This window comes from Neovison vison, chromosome 6 (genome assembly GCF_020171115.1).
Source record: "Neovison vison isolate M4711 chromosome 6, ASM_NN_V1, whole genome shotgun sequence".
Lineage (NCBI taxonomy): Eukaryota > Metazoa > Chordata > Mammalia > Carnivora > Mustelidae > Neogale > Neogale vison.
The window spans coordinates 131,092,926-131,111,518 of record NC_058096.1 but is presented as its reverse complement, the minus strand read 5'-3'; the positions used below and the strand labels follow the sequence as shown (position 1 = coordinate 131,111,518).

Genomic DNA, 18,593 nt, shown 5'->3' with positions numbered 1-18,593 from the left:
GTTTTATTTTTCAAGTGTCTCTTTTGTCTTTTAAAGTAACTGTATTTCTAATGTGGTTTATTTTGAGGCAATGCAATCTGTAAGATTTAAACTGAATTTGTCAGTTATGTAATTAGAACTTATAGCATTGACAGCCACTGAAAATATATTTTGCCTTTAGAAATCTGGAGGCCTTATTGAAACCAGGTAAGAGGATAGAGCTCCAGGTCTCTACTGAAAGCTAACTTTCAGTACCTAACTAGTAGAAGAGATCCATACCTAGTTCAGTGGTGAATTTTTTGGTGTTACATTTTGGTTTTGTTTAATCTCCTGGTTTGGGGAGATGTTCCATGTTAGTTTTTGGTTGAATTATGTACAAAAGTGCTATTTGAATATTTAGAATATGGCATTTTCTATTATCGGGTATAAATAATAGTAATTGTAATGCTTCTGTAGCATGACAGTATACCCGGTACTATTTTGGAATACATGATATATTAACTCTTTAAATTCCCTGCTGGCCATCCCATTTTATAGAAGAGAAAACTTCAGGACAGAGAAGCCTAGTGTATTACCCAGGACCAACCATTATGGAACAGAGCCAGAGTTAGAACCCAGATTCTCAGGACTTAACCACTTTGCTGTGCCTCTCTATATGAATCTAATCATAAGTAGCAATTATGAGGGTACTTAAAAACCTGTTTTAATAAAATAATACTAACTACATAAAAATTTTATCTTTGGTTCTCATAAACATTGATATATAAAATTATAAGAATTACTGTAGTGAGGGTAGTAGATTGAAAGTGTTTAAAAGCATTAAAAACCTTCCTTTTAAAGTATTTTAACTCTTCAATCACAGATGATTATTGAAATTTTTAGTTGGAGTTTTCTTCTCTCAAAAGAACTTGAATATTTTCAGCATTGTGGTTTAAAGTTAATGTTATATTTATTTATATAGCTATTTATAATATTCTTTGCTACTAAAATTTTACTGGCCTGAAAATTTATTAATGACCATAGAGAATGCAGATGTCTTTGAATTTAGTTTAGACTGCCAAGTGCGTTTAGGAAACCATTTATTTCAAATGCCTATTAGTAGGGAAATAGCTTTTTTGGACTGCTCAGTTGGACATCTCATACTTTACTCTTAAGATCACCTGAAATTTAGGTGAGTTTTCAAGGACGTATAAACCCAGAAAGTTAGTACTGTGTTACTTTTTTATGATATCTGCCCCCTTAGCTTTCTGCCTTGAAAAATAACTACATCTTTTTAAAACTTAGAGCAATGTAATCGAAGCTGCTCCAGATATGAAAAGAGAGAGTGAAAAGGAATGGTACTTTGGCAATGCAGACAAAGAAAGGAGTGGCCCATATGGATTTCATGAGGTTGGTGTTTTAGAGGAACTTTCTGTGATGGTCTTTGTTCTTCTTAGGCCCTCCTGCTTAGCACACATAGCAAGAGGTGTTGAGTATTTTTAAACTAGGATTGGAAGTACTGTCATCAGCTTCAGGGGCTCTGCCATGCAATTTCTACATGAAGGATTAACTGGCTTGCAGTTATAAAGAACCACATATGCAGACACAGACACAGTCCTGTCTTCAAACCTTGTTGTTTATAGGCTGTTGTTACAGAGGTAGCACTTAGATTTTTAATGAACTTTAAAGTAATAATAGCAAATGCTACATTAATAATTATAAGATATTATAAATATTAAGGCTTTTCAAACTATAATGCTTCTATATGGAATGAATAGGTAAATTTTAATATGCAATCTGAAATTCATTGAAAATTTCCGGTGCAATCCAGGGGCAATTTCCATCTTAACATCTGCTGATATTTGTTCTTGGCCTCCCAGGCTCAGTTGGAATTTAGCTGAAGATAGTTTTATAGAAGACCAAGCCTTCTGCTTGTATATATCTTGGTCATTTTACACTCAGCCTACTGTTTTCATTCTTTCCAGTGTTCCTTATGCTCTGCAGGCAGGTTGGCAAACTCAGTGGTTATTTTCTTATATTAGTAACCTATTTCAGGTTCCTGAAGACTTGTCAACAAAAGTTTACTGTTTTTTGGTTTTTGGTTTTTGGTTTTTTTTTGATAGTGGACTTGGATGTTTATTACCATCATTCATGTATTTACTACAAAATAGAAGACCTTAGCAAATCTCATTTTGCTTCGTTTGTGTTGGTAGTAATGGTTCCTTCCATTGATTTAGATGCAAGAATTATGGACCAAAGGAATGTTAAATGCAAAAACAAGATGCTGGGCTCAAGGCATGGATGGATGGCGACCACTTCAGGCAATACCTCAGCTTAAATGGTGTCTGTTAGCCAGTGGACAGGCTGTGCTAAATGAAACTGACCTTGCTACCCTTATACTGAACATGTTGATCACAATGTGTGGATATTTTCCAAGCAGGTAAAATGTAATTGAACATTTCCATGGTTAACAGGGACTCTGAAATATCTTGTTCTCTCCATTTGTATGGGAGCTTCCTCAGTAGCAACATGGGATAACCCTGGTGATTTAGAGCAAAGATATTCCATTTGTGACCTTGAGGGAATGCTGCTTTGAGTTTTGGAGCTTTTGAAACACACAAATTATTTGCAAAATATATTGAAAAGGTAACTAAAAAGTGGCTTTCTCTGGGAGACTTCAAATAATGTTACCAAATTGAGACTTACTGGCTGCACTCTAGTAACAGTAACAGTAACTAATTGTCACATTCCTGTGAATCAAATATGAACATTTGAAGTAAACATACTGTAGTCTGCTGCAGTCTAATGGTGAGTGACACTGGCTCTTTGTCAGGTTAGCCACTCTTAGTATAGAACTTGAGTCTAAACCCACATCTTGGCCCCTATCTTGTCCCACTTGACAAGTGAAGGTGAGAATGTGTTATTCAATGATAATTATAACTTTTGCGTGGACTTTTGATATTTATAGAATATTTGCGTATGTATCATTTTATTATTCTACTAGAGACATTTTGTGATGGAAGTTACTGCGAAATTTATCAGTTTCATAACACTTAAGGCTTTTATGGTGCCAGTTATCTTTAAAATTCAGATCAGACTCAAAAGCATACAGTTAGCATTTAGAAGGAAGGTAACATTAAAATTAAAGCTATATGTGGAAAATACTGAGAGTAGTTAAGGTTTAAATTTATGTGACAAAGTTTGATATGCCCTTTGGGGGGAAATATCCTCTGACAGTGTGTTGGACAACACCAAGTTTAATCAATTAAATAATAAATAAGAGTCTTTGGCTCTTCTAGGGCACTGTTTTTCAAGGAAATCTTATGGAAGGAAATGAAGTCATATTAAACAGCCAAATAGATTTAAACCAAAATACCTAATCATGTTCCCAGCTGTATGAGAGCTTAGTCTTCATTAACAAAAAAGTAAGGTAACATGCTTTGTGCCTAGTAGAATGTCATATCCTCTGCACATACAAATTTTATTAAATACATTAAATGTTGACCTTAGAAAATATTTTCTAGGGATCAAGATAATGCCATCATTCGCCCTTTACCCAGAGTAAAAAGACTGCTGTCAGACAGTGCTTGCCTTCCCCATATTATTCAGGTGAGTTACCTTTCTGTTACCAAATTAGGAACAGTATTTTAAGAATCATTCTCCGTTACTCAATTTTGGCATGAGCCCTAGTTTTTGTTTTATTGTAGTGTATTCCACTTAAAAAAACCTCAACCCTGATTTACATTTATTTCACTTAGTCCTAATTGAGTCAATATTCTGAATACACTATGGAAGATTGTCTATCCAAGAACCTAAACATAGGAAGCTTCCAGACTCCAGAATTACTCTCAGAAGGTTTTATTTATTATGCATTCTTCAAATCATACCATTGAAGTTAGGACTCCTGGGAAGCACACCAGTAGGCCACAGAAGTGGACATGTGGTCCACTGTGTTCCAAGAAATTAATCATAGCAGTCTTGCCAGCTTGCCTTAGAGTTTTACTCTTTTCAGTTAAATGTTTTCATGGATAACAACCAGTCCAGCGCATTGAGTTAGAATTACATAGGATATACTAAAGTATTTTTTCTCCTTTTTTCCCCTTATTATTCCGCTTTTTAGAATTATGCTATTCAGATTCACATTAAATCCAAATAAGTCAGGTCCCAGAGATTTTAGGTCAGTGTTTCCCTCCTATCTGTTTAATATCCTGTCATTAAATCTCTTTATTTATTTATTTTTAAAGATTTTATTTATTTGAGAGAGAGAGCACGAGCAGGGGGAGAGGCAGAGAGCAGCCCCCCACAAGCCCAATGTGGGACTTGATCCCAGGACTCTGAGATCATGACCTGAGCTGAAGGTAGACGTTTAACTGACTGAGCCACCCAGGCGCCCCTAAATCTCATTTTTTGTATTCACCATGCATGAATGTGGCTTTTGAAGTATATGGCAGTAACTTTTGCTGTTTGTACACATCAGTTGTACATTGGTGTGAGAAGGGAGAGAATTATTTAGTGTATTTTTACATTCATAAATATGCAAGTGCCTGTGTAAGTCACTGATAATGAAAACTGTCCTCTGAAATACAACAGTGACAGTGCCCTATTTAACCCCCCCCCCACCCCTGTAACTTCTGTTATTTAAGTATATCAACATTTCAAAATTTGTATGCTTTTCTGTTATGGACCTTTTTGTTTCACTGCTTAAATGAAAGAGTGCTATAATTACTGTTTCTTGGAACCCACCACCCACTCCAGTCTGGAGCATTATATGACTCTGTATGTGGGGTGGTACAAGAGAAGGATTTGTTTTCTATTCTGGGCATGTAGGTAAAGGCCTACCTCTCCCAAGTATTTTCCCAAGACTTAGGAAGCTGGAAAGAAAGAGGTAAATGCAAACACTGTTGAATTTCAGGCCAGGAAAGAATGACTAAAAAAACCTTCTAAGAGATATGGTTGGGGTAACATGAAGCTTTGGAGGGAAAGAGTCCATCTTTTAAAATTATTTTTTTTATTTTTAAAGCGTTTATTTGTATGAGAGAGAGAGCGAGTCTAAGTAGGGGGCGTAGCAGGCAGAGGGAAAAGTTGTTTCCCGGTTGAGCAGGGAGCCTTATGTGGGGCTCAGTCCCAGGACTCTGGGATCATGACCTGAGCTGAAGGCAGAGGCTTAACCCATTGAGCCACATAGGCGCCCAGCCCATCTGTTCTTAATAGTATATACTGCTTATATCTTTTATGCTGAGTTCAAAAAATGTTTTTTAGAAGCTCTTTTTGTTTTTCCTCAATTTCCCACATTCTGGGAGATTGTTTTCTAAACACAGGCAGCTATAGTAGTTTTTAGGAACATGCTACTTACATTGGTTGGTACAAATTTCTGTACTTCATTTGACTTTAAGAGCAATCACAGGCTTGACGTTTTTGGTAACATCTTCAGAATTTTTAGAGAGTATCTGAGCGAATGTCCTAAGTTTTCTGGTATAGTCAGTTTCAAATATTCGGAGTTTGTGCCTCCTAATTCCTATATTTTTTTTAAAATGATATAACAAGTCTTGAACTACAACTGCTGTTAAACTAGGGAAAATCCTGTGCTACTGTATCTCAGTTTTTCCTTTGTAAAATATGGCATAGTACTAAACACTCAATCTAAATAACTCATTGAAAAGGTAAAGACACCAAAACACAGAGAAATCCAAATTATTTACTTAAAGGCATAAAGCATTTCAGTCTTAGAACAGAGTCTACAACTTTGACCTCCTAATATGAGCCAGAATTTACTCGTTATTGCAGTTTTTTTACTGGTAGAATTTGACCCACTGTTGGGGGTTCTTGTGAAGTGTTTATAGAAAATTGAGATGCTACCTATATTAAGTTAAAACTTAGCAAATATCTTTGTCAATTGTTTATTTATAGCAACTCTGTATGATTTTTTAGTAGCCTGAATTCATTATGGTGGTCCCAGGTGCTCTCTTCAGTACTCTTAGCTCAAATTTCTAGAGACCTCCTCTCTTGGTACTTTCTGGCAGTAGAAGTACTGCTGGTATTCGGTTACCTGTTTGCCCTCTACCTGCATTTGGACGTCTATTTTTCAGTGCTGTTAGTGTGCACTGACAGTTCTCTGCTCCTTGAGTTCTCAGGTAGTCTTCAGGGAACGCTTCATGTTCTGAAACTAACCCAAAGCATAGCTGCTTTTCCTTTTTATTTTGTCATTAACAAAGAAGTCCACTCTGAAAGAATCCTGCATAAGAAACAGTTTTATCTGTAATGATAACATAGCTTCCCGTGTCTTTGGGCCTTTTCTGAATAAGTTTTAATCAGTTCTCAATGTTTTACTGTCTGTGCATTAAGCTGTAAAATGAACTAATTTTTAAATCTATTGAGTCTGGTAGACAGAGTTACTAAATCCCACAGTTTTTATTTTATAACTCACAGAGAGGAAACTATAACTTCAGCACATGAAATACATACTCCTAAAGTAAATGATGTTATTGCAAGGTTTTTTTAATAATCTGGTAACAAAAACAATTTATTTTTTTAGCTACTGCTGACCTTTGACCCTATCCTTGTTGAGAAGGTTGCGATTTTGTTACACCATATCATGCAAGATAACCCACAGTTACCTCGTCTTTATCTTAGTGGAGTATTTTTCTTTATCATGATGTATACAGGTTCCAATGTGCTTCCTATTGCTCGGTAAGAACTTTAAAGGTAATCTTCAAGTTATTTGAAATGTAGAGGGATAGATTTTTTAAATTGATTATTTTTGTGAGTACATCATTGCTTTTGTTAAGTTTTTCATTATAAAAGCTGCTTAACTATATGTCTGAAAATTTGGCAGTTAGAGTGAGTAAAAAAATAATTCAGAATTACGCCACTTTACCACATCTAACTGAAGAATTTGTCACCATCTTTTATAATACATACAATTCTAATAATATGTGTTTAATATAACTATACTCATACTACACATACAGTTTTACATTTTGATTTTTCTTCAAATTGGGTGATTTTTCATATTATTACATAATCTTACTATGACTGTAATTTTAAAATCTTCCTAATTTATTTTTTTTCTTAATTAGAAATTAAACAATTTAGGAATATGTATTTTGCGGCATTTATTTATCTATAAAAAAATCTGATCTTTAGAAAGCTAAGGTTACTTAATTTAAATCAGTTCCTATGTCTGACAGGTCATTTTTTCCCCTAGATTTTTGAAGTATACGCATACCAAACAGGCTTTCAAGTCAGAGGAGGTAAGTCAGATTATCCTCTGAATATATAACTTAACGCTGGATAAGCTATCTTGGCACTTAAGTTCCCTGAGCTGTGTATGTTTACTAGAATGTAAGCACTTGAGGGCAGGTACTGTTTTACTCATTTTTCACATGTTACCTTGTACATAGGAAGTCGTAAGGTAATTTTTTTAATGAAAATAAATGTTGCCCATTAGACTTAACATTAAAATTTTAGATGTGAATTATAACTTGACACTGTGACTATAACTTGTTCCCTTTGTGTGAAATTTAGATTAATAATTTTCATAAATACTTGAGTGTATAACTGAATCTCATATAATCAGCTAAAATTTAGTTAAGACATCAGTCTTCTTTTTGTTCAGATCACAAGGTGGCAGAAGTGCCAAGTTTCTTTTTTGAAGCTGCTTAATTTTTCAGGCTCTCTCAAGTGTTCTTCCATTTTTACTGGGAATCCAAAAAAGATAAGACTCATCCAGATAGCTTTTGCAACTTGAAATCTTATATTTATTGTCAAAACATAACTGAAAGATGTTTCAAATTTTGTTAGGGTTTTCATGGAGCATTGATTTTCAGATCTTATTGAGAGCATAAGAATAAACCAAAACCAGACCACTGTTGAGGCGACTAATCAAGGAATGTTTATGCCACTTTAACAGTGGATACTAGTTCAAACTGCATGTTTTCTAGAGAAACCGGTGAAGCCCTGGAAATAATCTGTTTAATGCTATTAAAGAGATGGCCATGGCAATATAATTTCCACAGTTTTATACAAATAGAAAATGAGAATATCAAGAAAGTTTTTTTAAAAATTGCTTTTAATGCTACTACCATACTGTAGCATTAGGCATTCTTGAGCGTTCTTTTTTCCCTTTTTTTCTGTGCAGTTAATGAGTATGTAATCTTTTTTCCAAATTTTTATAACATGAGAAATGATAACATCATTTCACCTAACAGTATTTTGAATAAACTGTGTGACAAAACTCTGGGTACAGGAATCACCAAATAATAGTAGTCTAAAGAACAAAGCAAGCATTTCTTCGTCCTAAAATTTAATGGATAGTGAATTTATGACTTTTATTAGCAAAAAGCCTGGAAGTATTTATCATCTAATTTGTCCTGGCACTAGGTGGTAAAACTGTGTCTGGGTTTTTTCTTTGTCTTTGTCAGATCTTAGAGAAATAAAACATTATCAGTTTGCCTAGAAGGAGAAAAAAAAATTATTTCTAGTCCTTAGCATTTTATTTCTATCAGGTAAAGAAATGAGTTTTAAAATTTAGTATGATAAAGTATGGTCATTATCCTGATTACATTTGGCCAGCCAGAGAATATGAAGTCCTTAAAATAGTTAATTATAATTACTTTGAGTAGATATTCTCCATCTAAATAGCCATACTTCATGAGGACTGACTTTTTAAGATGTTGATTTTCTGGACTTACTTGTTTTTGAAAACAGAAGCAGGTACAGGTGAAAATTGTAACCAGCAGCATAATACAGAATTGATGTAAATCTTTAGTGGGATCTTCTCCTTGTGTTTTCCATTCCTGTATAACTAAGCCAGTTGTCCTAAGTAATGTCGCCAACACCTGACACCTGACTGCTGGAGGCCCAGCAAATGTTAATTCTATCTTGGGAGCTTATGCCAAAGCCAGTTAATACCAGACATCTTCCCCTTCACAATTTGCCATGTTTTCTTCTTAATTTCCAAAGCATAAAAGCAGTTTGTTCCAGTTGTTTTCTTAAAATGTTCTCTAACCCTAATTCATTTATTAGAAAATTGAAAGATAACTTTAGTGTTTCTATGTCTTGTTTTGTTTTAAAGACAAAAGGACAAGATATTTTTCAGAGAAGTATACTTGGGCACATCCTTCCAGAAGCAATGGTTTGTTACTTAGAAAATTATGAGCCTGAAAAGTTTTCTGAGATTTTTCTAGGAGAATTTGATACTCCAGAAGCAATCTGGAGCAGTGAAATGAGGTAAATAGCCCATTGACTGCATTTTATACTCAGAATCTGTGCATCTTGCCATCTGGTTTGATTTCTGTTAAAAGAACTGTTTTAACTAGCTACATGATCTAAGCTACAGTAGTCATTGGTGCCAAATCGGTGACGAGTTTGAAAGCTGTAAGCTTTTTTCTATTCTAACATGATTTGACAAAGTTACTGTTACCTTAATAGAGCTTTATATAAGGGTAGAGCCTATTAACCACTGGTGATTCTTAAACTAGTTTATAGAACTGGTAGAATTTTAGGCAGTATATATGAGGAATATATGGAGATAAAATCAAGACATACCTCCTTGGTATTTGAAAATAGAATTGTACTCCACTAATTAAAAACTATGCCTATGTCGAATGGATCGTGCCAAAGATAACCCCAAATCATTATAGAATGAGGCCCCCTAGTCAGCTTATTTTGACCTTAATGTGGAAGTTAGCATTCCTAAAGAATGTCCTTTAGGGGGAAAAGAAAAAGTAGAGGCACAGAAGCAGTTGTCAGTATCCAGACAGGCTCTGGAAAAGTTTACACTTCATAGATCAAATGTCAAGGCCACTCAGTCCTCTTAGCTAGATGGCAGTTGATCTTCCGAGTCATTTATGCACTCCCTTGGCTAACTTCACACTCACAGTGCCACTTGCTCTTTATCATTTGGCTTAGGTTGACCTGTGGACTTGGCATGTGCTAGGCACCAACTTGAATATGTTCTGTATGACAGTCCTGTTTTTCACTGGGTACAAATGAATAGGAATATGAAAAGTCTTACAACAGTTTTTCTTTCTAATATTTTTCTCCTCTGATTGGTTAATATGAGTCCCTTTCTAAAAGATAGAGCTGTCTGTGTACTAATCACATCACGTTTTTGCTGAACTGAGGGTCAGAGCCCAGATTGTTAACTAAAATAAATACCATGTAGTGGGTTTCTTTGGGGTGCTGGGAAACTTAGTTCCCTGGTTATGCCCTTATGCATTGTGTATGCAGATGCCATACCATTTGACCTTCTAATGACTGATTTTTGAAAGGACTGGGAATATCAGCCTTTTGTTCTATAGTTGTGTTTATAGATAAGTACTACAAATAAGTTTATATCGATTGAGGATTTTTACACAATAACTTTAGAATGCCCTCAGTAACATATTATAAACACTTAATTTTAGGCCAGTAATTGAATTATTCTAAAGAAGATCCATGTTATTATCGTGCATGATTACCTGTCTTAACCTTTTTTTTTCCCCACTGAAATAATCCCTCATAATGCTTGGAGATTTTTGTAATTGCAGGCGCCTCATGATAGAGAAGATTGCTGCCCATCTTGCTGATTTCACACCACGTCTTCAGAGTAACACAAGAGCACTTTATCAGTATTGTCCCATCCCAGTAATCAACTATCCACAACTAGAAAATGAACTATTTTGTAATATTTATTACCTCAAACAACTTTGTGATACACTCCGATTTCCTGATTGGCCCATTAAAGATCCAGTAAGTCAGTAGATTATTTTGTGCCTTCTCAAACTGTAAAAATAGCCTCTAATCACTTCTGGATATTTCTTCCTCCTCTTAAAAGGATTATAGCTTCCTTAAGTGTTCCCCCTTCCTTAAGCACTGTGCAACTCTGAGTATAGTTTAATATATTTGGGTAAATCTCAAACTGAAAGATAACTTTTTAAGAAATTATTAAGAACTTTACAATCTTTATCTTTTTGACAAATATAAACATAATTTCATATATATAAGAAATCATATACTGTAATGGCTTGGTGGAAACTTGTCTTTATAGCATACTGAGTAAGCTCACAGATATTAGAGTTAGGCAGTCTGGGATTGAGCCTCAGTTGGGCCATTAATAGGTCTGTTTAACATTGCTTGATTCCTCTAGGCCTCAGTTAGGGTAATAGTACTACTATTACTAATAGCAACTATCTCATGTGGTTGGGCTAATTGAGAACTCATATTAAAAAATAGCATAATTCCTGGCACACACAGGAGGTACTAAGTGAGACCTGCTGATTTATACAGCACTGCCTTTAGGAACTGTCCAACTTGAGCCCCTGAATATCTGCTGGAAGCCTGGAATGAAGCCTGGGTGCCTATGTTGGTTTGTTACTGTAGCACAGGTTATGCCATCATCCTTCCCAACAAAAGATTTCAGAACAATTCTGTTTATACCAGTAGACACTTCCTTTTTATAGTACTACGACCAGATGAAGACCGGTGTCTCTGCCACTTGGTCTGAATTCAGCATGAAGTAATAGAGGAGTATGGGTTTTTTAGTGGGACCTAGGTTTGAATCCAGTTCCATCACTTCTAAAGTGAGAAACATTGAGCTATAGCTCAGAATCTGAATGGTTTTTGAACGTATTATTGAAATTTTATAAAAGAATTTAGTCTGCTACAGTGCTACAGTCTGTAAAGCACCTAGCTCCTTGGCATAGAGACATGCATAAATACTAGCTTTCTTCTTCTGACCTGCTACCCAGACTCCCTTGTTTTTACTATCCCTTAGATTTGTTTGAATGCCAGCTTACAGGGAATTACATGAGATCACCTGGAGAAGCATGCCACCATAGACTGCTTTCTTTCTTACTGCAGTGTCTCATCTACTAGTTTCAAATTTTTCTGTACTTCCTGAATGTTTAACAATTAAAAATAAAGACCTAAAAATTGGCAGAGAATGAATATTTCACATAAGGGGGTTGTCTGGGTCGCTCAGTCGGTAAAGTGTCCAACTCTTGATTTTGGCTCAGGTCATGATCTCAGGTTTGTGGGATCAAGCCCTGCATCAGGTTCTGTGCTAGTTGTGGATCTGGCTTAAGATTCCCTCTCTCCTCCTTCTGCCTCTCCACCCCCTCTAAAAAAAAATCACATAAGATAAAGAGAGGGATGTAGCCCTATAGCAGATACCTTGCTGTTTAACAGTGCCAAGAAGGTGATTTTGATTATTTGTATTTCAATAATTATAATAATTGGATAGCCTAGAAATGTCAGTTTAAATATATATATAGCACAAGAATTCTGTAACTTAAAAATTACGTTCAGAAATAGTTTTACTTTAAGAGATACAAATTTTAATCCTCTGTCTTTAAGGTTAAGCTTCTAAAAGATACACTTGATGCCTGGAAGAAGGAAGTAGAAAAGAAGCCACCTACAATGTCAATAGATGATGCTTATGAAGTGCTTAATCTCCCTCAAGGACAGGGGCCGTGAGTTATTTTCAGTATTTCAGTAGTAACTTTCTGCCTTGTCTTAGGATATTAATATCAAAGATGAAATTCTTAAACCAACAACCTCTGAATTTTTTTGCTTATTTGGTATACACACCTGTGGGAATAGCCATATGGAACTGTATCCATGTGATTATCATTTACTGCACATTTATTAGCAGAATTAACACTTCTCTGTCCTTGCTGGTAAGCCTTCTCTGTCTATTAATTGAAGTAATTGTTGTAAAACACCTGGCACTATACCTGACACATGGTGGATACTCAGATACTCATCTTCGCCTTTCCTCTTACAGTTTGTGTTATATATGAGAAAGAGACTTGGTAACAGTATGTTTAGGTCACTAAGTAACAGATGTGTAAGAATGCAGGTTTACTTCACTAATTTATTAGAGATGATTTTGTAGTAGAATATATAACATTAGAGAAAAATGGTTTATAGGACATTTTCTCAAGTATAGACTGAATTTGTGTATTTTTGGCAAGGCTGATAGTTAAAATTACTTAATATTATAGAGTTTGAAGTGTCATTTTGAAAAATTGGTTTGAAAAAAACATACTTTAGGGGCACCTGGGTGGCTCAGTGGGTTAAAGCCTCTGCCTTCGGCTCAGGTCATGATCCCAGGGTCCTGGGATCGGGCTCCGCATCCGGCTCTCTGCTCCGCAGGGAGCCTGCTTCCTCCCCTCTCTCTCTGCCTGTCTCTCTGCCTGCTTGTGATCTCTGTCTGTCAAATAAATAAAATCTTGAAAAAAAAAATGAAAAAAAAATACTTTAGTTTTTCAAATACGGTTTTGTAATTTGAAGTGATTGATAACTTTCCATAGGGAACATTGAGGTTTTATCTTTTAGATGTAAAGTTAGCATAGAGAATATTCTTTCTTGACTCTTGCTGGGTTTAATTTGATGCCTAATTTATGATCATATACGATAAAAGTAAGGTTCTTACAGTATTCTTTTAAATAATGATATAAAATTTTTTCTTGCACCTTACTCTTAAAAAAATAATTTTGCTGTTTAACAGGCATGATGAGAGCAAGATTAGAAAAGCTTACTTCAGACTTGCACAAAAGTACCACCCTGATAAGAATCCAGAAGGGAGGGTATGTACTGCCTTTGGAGTTGGGACCTTTGGATTGACTTTCTTTGGCTCTATTATTATGGTAGATGGACAAAAGATATACTTACTCCCTCTGCTCGTATCTGCCTCATAATATAATGCCCAGTGTATGTTAAATTAACTTTTAGCCCACATGCTCATGGTTTCTGCATAAATGGTCCTCCCTCAGTTTACCAAAAGGACTGCCCTTATGACTCATAACTTCTGGATATTTTCTCCCATCTGAGAATTAACGCTAATGGACAGTTGTATAAATAATTGAACATCAGAAGTGTGGATGAACTTAATTCACTTGTAGGTAATGTTATTGCCATACGAATTGCTGTGGTACTTTTTTTTTCCTAATGACACCTGAAAAAGTAGAAAATTTGGATCAGACTTGAAGTTAACAGGTGTCAGCATTTCCTGATCCTCCCTCTTCCAGCTTCTTACTAAAATATCAAGAAAGATTCATAAAAGATGAAATCACACAGTAACTTCTGTAACTAAGACTGGTAGTTTATTGCTAGAAACTTGGAGTAATTTTCACTGATTTCAAGGTTAATACTTTTTTTATTAGAGATAGTATTCCTAATTGGAAAGACTTGGTATTGAAAAGATAATGCTTTTATATATTTGAGACTTTTTGATCAAAAACTAGGAATTTTTTGAGAAATGGATAGCAGTGCAGATTCATCTGGGAGAGAAAACAATCAGAGTAGGAAGAAATTTTTGAAATCGGTGTTAAATTTCTAGACTTAACCAACCAGATGTTAAAATACTCTGTAAAGCTATAATAATAAAACAACATGACCCTGACACAAGAATCAACATGTAGATCAAGAACATAATACAGTATTGGAACAGTTTAAGAGAATGGATTTAGGAGTTACACCTGAGTGTTAGTCTTAGCCCATCACCAGTTGGCTTTGTGCTCATAGACAAGTTATTTAACATTATCTAAAAAATGAGGATATAACTGTACATACCTCATGTGGCTGTTTGGAGGCTTTAAATGAGATAATGTTTGTAAAGCATATTCAGTACAATGGCTGCTGTAGTACTCATTAAATAGTATCTCTTCTATTATAACTGTCTTTACAATAGCTTAGAAACTGTCTTTAATGTGTATGAATTCAATGTGGGTATAAACCCAGTGAAGAATTTTTCTAGTAATGGTATTAAGATCAATAAAATCTATTTGGGGGCGGGGAGAGAGAAAATTTCACCTTCCAAGTATACCGGCTAGATTACAATTGGAATGAGTTCCTTAATGTAAAAAAAAATAATAATAATAATAATAATAACTAAAGAAGTTGCTGGTAAAATACAGACCAGCTGTATTCTGTTGAAGTTGTGGTTTGAGATGTTCCAAACTAAAAGTTAATTATTTTTGGTCATATTACAGGATATGTTTGAAAAAGTAAATAAAGCATATGAATTTTTATGTACCAAATCAGCAAAAATAGTGGATGGACCAGATCCAGAGAATATAATTTTAATTCTGAAAACACAGAGCATCCTCTTCAACCGTCATAAGGAAGGTAAGGCATATGTTAATCTCAAATTTTAGTTTACCTTCCACTTAACTCTACAAGGTTACTTGTTTCTGTAGCATATTTCAGTAGATTTAGAGTTATTATTGCAAAAGATTCTTAGAATTGCATTTCAGATACAGTAAAAGAGTAGTTTTCTGTCAGAAGGCCCAAAATGTTGTTTGTATTATACTTTCTACTTCCTGCCTATGTTTTTCAATATTTTAGATTTTCAGCAAATTTTCATTTTTCTTTCCTGAAGGACATTTGTATTCTGTGGAGGTACTTGGGTAGTTTTTTGTGTTTAGCCATTAAGCAGCAAACATTAAAGGAGATCTGTAATGGATCTGGAATTTAAGGATCATTTCATGTTGTTCTTAAATCACAAATCATAGGTAAAAGACTGCGCCTGTTATAACTTTAAAAGCTTCTAAAGGCTGGTCTGGTCTTTCAAACACAACAGAAACTTTTCACATGATCATGTGCTTCTCTCATACTTCTCATTTCCTTTATAATCCTGGGGCCCCCAGTGACTCAGTTAAAGGTCTGCCTTCAACTCAGGTCATGATCCCAGAGCGCTGGGATCAAGCCCTGCATGGGGCTCCCTGCCCAGTGGGAAACCTGCTTCTCCTTCTCCCTCTGCCACTGCCCTTGCTCATGTTCTCTGTCTTTCTCTCTCTCTCTCAGTCAAATAAATCAAAAAATTTAAAAAAAAAAAAAAACCCTCTCTGATCCTGTGGGACAGTTTGAAAAACACTGTTTTAGAAGAAATAGGTATGATTTAAGAATACAGGGTTATTGGGAATTTCCGGCATGTTTGCGGGGGTCATTTGCAATAATAATAGCGTCTACAAAGCCCGGAGTATGTTGTAAACTTTAAAGGCTTTGTTAGAAATGGGAAGTTAGGTTCAAGACAGCAGTTATCCTTTGGCTTGGGAAATGAATGGCTTGAAGTGCTGTGTGGGAGACCCATTTGCTCTGTAGGATGATTTTAGGAGAGAAGGAAGGGAGGACAGTGGGGATTTGACATAAGCAGGACTGTTGCGTAATTGAAGAAAAGTGGGCTTGCAGTTTTACTATTGGAGGGGACAGCATGGGGATCTAGCAATTTGAGAGCAGTGATTAATTTACTTTTGCATGAGTTGAACAGAATACATTTAGCTATATCACATTTACCACTAATAAGAATGAGTTTAAAGCAGTCATTTTCAAACCATTGGTTGTGTTTTAATGGCTAACAGCTATATAAGAGTGGTAGTTGTGGCTTACCATTGGTTTGTTATCAAGGTCATAATGTTTTTTCAGGCTGTATATCCCACTTACCCAAAGGGGATTTATACCTAATTAATTCTGGTGTGGGATCCTGATTTGTCTGTGCTGTCTGTGATCAAGTGAAAAGTTACAAAATCCCATGGACAACATAGAAAGTAGATATTTTGTGAAGGATCAAACCACTACATACTTAAGTTCAGTAAATTTATCAGAAAATACTCTATTTTTGGTGGAAGCATTTTGGAGAAATGAGCCAAATAAGTGTGCTAGAAAAAGAAAGATCCAAGAGATTTATACCATTTTAATTTCTTTTTATGAACTAGAATTAGGAGACATTTAAAATGTCAAATGTTTTGTCATTTTCTTTAAGGGAACGTAATTAAAAATAGTGTTAGAATTAACTTAAAACCATAACAGTCAGTTTTTGTTTTGTTTGCCATTTTTCCAACACTAACCATTGATTATTTCAGATTTACAGCCTTATAAATATGCAGGATACCCCATGCTAATTAGGACTATAACAATGGAAACTTCAGATGACCTCCTTTTCTCAAAAGAATCACCACTGTTGCCTGCTGCTACAGAGCTGGCTTTCCATACTGTCAACTGCTCAGCCCTCAATGCTGAAGAGCTCAGAAGGGAGAATGGAATTGAGGTAATGTGGAATGTCCTCCATGCTTCACTTCAAGCTTGTTCAGGCACATTGTATGACTTTTGTCAATAGAGAATTCACCAAATATAAGTAAAATTGATATAATTTCTTAATTTTAATTTATTCCAGCAAATAACATGCTATAGTCTCCATATTCTAGTGTCAAAATTAAAAATAGAATGGAGCCTTATTTCATAATATGAATGGGAGAGTATTGGATTCAAGATTGGTAAACTTGCAGCTTATAAACTAGCTTATTGGGGCGCCTGGGTGGCTCAGTGGGTTAAGGCCTCTGCCTTCGGCTCAGGTCATGATCCCAGAGTCCTGGGATCGAGCCCCACATCAGGCTCTCTGCTCGGCAGGGAGCCTGCTTCCTCCTCTCTCTCTCTGCCTGCCTCTCTGCCTACTTGTGATCTCTGTCTGTCAAATAAATAAATAAAAATCTTTAAAAAAAATAAATAAATAAAATAAACTAGCTTATTGGGAATGTTTAAAAAGAAACTTATGGTAATCCTTTGTTTATTTAACAAATGTTAATTAAGCAAAACACCTTTATTTACCAAGTATCTAACATGAAAAGATTTTTAATATTTTATTCCTGTAAGAAAAGGCTTTTCTGGCTTCAAGTCCAAATATAGAATTAATGGCTGATCTTCTCTTTTTCCAGGTGTTACAGGAGGCTTTTAGTCGCTGTGTGGCTGTCTTGAATCGTTCTAGTAAACCAAGTGACATGTCAGTACAGGTGAGGCTAACATGTATGGTTCTATGAAAGTTATACTTGACTAGTAGTAGTTCAGACTTGAACATATATGAGGATCACTTGGAGGGCTCATGAAAATTTGGTTGGCTAACCTCCACTCGCCCTGCTGCCCACTGTTTCTGATTCAGTGGTTCTGGGGTGGAGGACTGAGAATACGCTTCTCTAACAAATTCCCAAATGATGCTGATGCTGTTGGTCTCTATATCATGCTTTAAGAAGTACTGCACTAAATAACTTGTGATCTAGTGGCTTAATTTTTTTTTCTTAGAGAATAATATAACGAAGCTTTCTATCTCCATCACCCCATTTCACACATTTGTCATTTTGCCATTCTTGTTTCCTTTATCATCTGCCCGCTTCCCTAACTTCCTTGTTTATCTCTGTCCATCATCCCTTGTACTTTTTTTCTAGTTGTGTTGAGAAATAATTGGCATGTATCATTGTATAAATTTAGAGCATATAGCTTGATGCTTTGATTTACATATATTGTGAAAAGATTACCACAGGTTCAGCTAACATTCATTATCTTACACAGATTCAATAATCCACCCCTATTGTAGTTTTTTGTTTTTTTTTTTTTTTAAGGTTTATTTATTTATTTGACAGAGCACAAACAGGGGGAGTGGCAAGGAGAAGGAGAAGCAGGCTTTCCACTGAGCAGGGGCCCAATGCAGGGCTTGATCCCAAGACCCTGGGATCATGACCTGAGCAGAAGGCAAGCACTTAACTGACTGAGCACCCATATGCTCCCCCCACTGCTATAGTGTTTTAATTGGTTTATTTTCTTTCTGTTAAGTTTATAATTGAATGATAGAAAAATCCATCAGGAATTCATTGAGATTATTGTAG

General features: G+C 35.4%; 1 protein-coding gene across 3 annotated transcripts in view; it reads left to right on the top strand.

Annotated features, from left to right (window-relative positions):
- Positions 1 to 18,593, top strand: part of DNAJC13 (DnaJ heat shock protein family (Hsp40) member C13) — a 124,625-nt gene that overhangs the window by 72,802 nt on the left and 33,230 nt on the right. For all 3 annotated transcript variants that reach the window (XM_044252372.1, XM_044252370.1, XM_044252371.1), the window contains 12 exons: positions 1,264 to 1,368; positions 2,196 to 2,398; positions 3,483 to 3,567; positions 6,491 to 6,645; positions 7,163 to 7,208; positions 9,032 to 9,186; positions 10,488 to 10,689; positions 12,295 to 12,410; positions 13,451 to 13,529; positions 14,934 to 15,069; positions 16,803 to 16,987; positions 17,652 to 17,726. In XM_044252372.1, the coding sequence (XP_044108307.1) occupies positions 1,264 to 1,368; positions 2,196 to 2,398; positions 3,483 to 3,567; positions 6,491 to 6,645; positions 7,163 to 7,208; positions 9,032 to 9,186; positions 10,488 to 10,689; positions 12,295 to 12,410; positions 13,451 to 13,529; positions 14,934 to 15,069; positions 16,803 to 16,987; positions 17,652 to 17,726 (1,542 nt within the window). The remainder of the gene's footprint in view (positions 1 to 1,263; positions 1,369 to 2,195; positions 2,399 to 3,482; positions 3,568 to 6,490; positions 6,646 to 7,162; positions 7,209 to 9,031; positions 9,187 to 10,487; positions 10,690 to 12,294; positions 12,411 to 13,450; positions 13,530 to 14,933; positions 15,070 to 16,802; positions 16,988 to 17,651; positions 17,727 to 18,593) is intronic.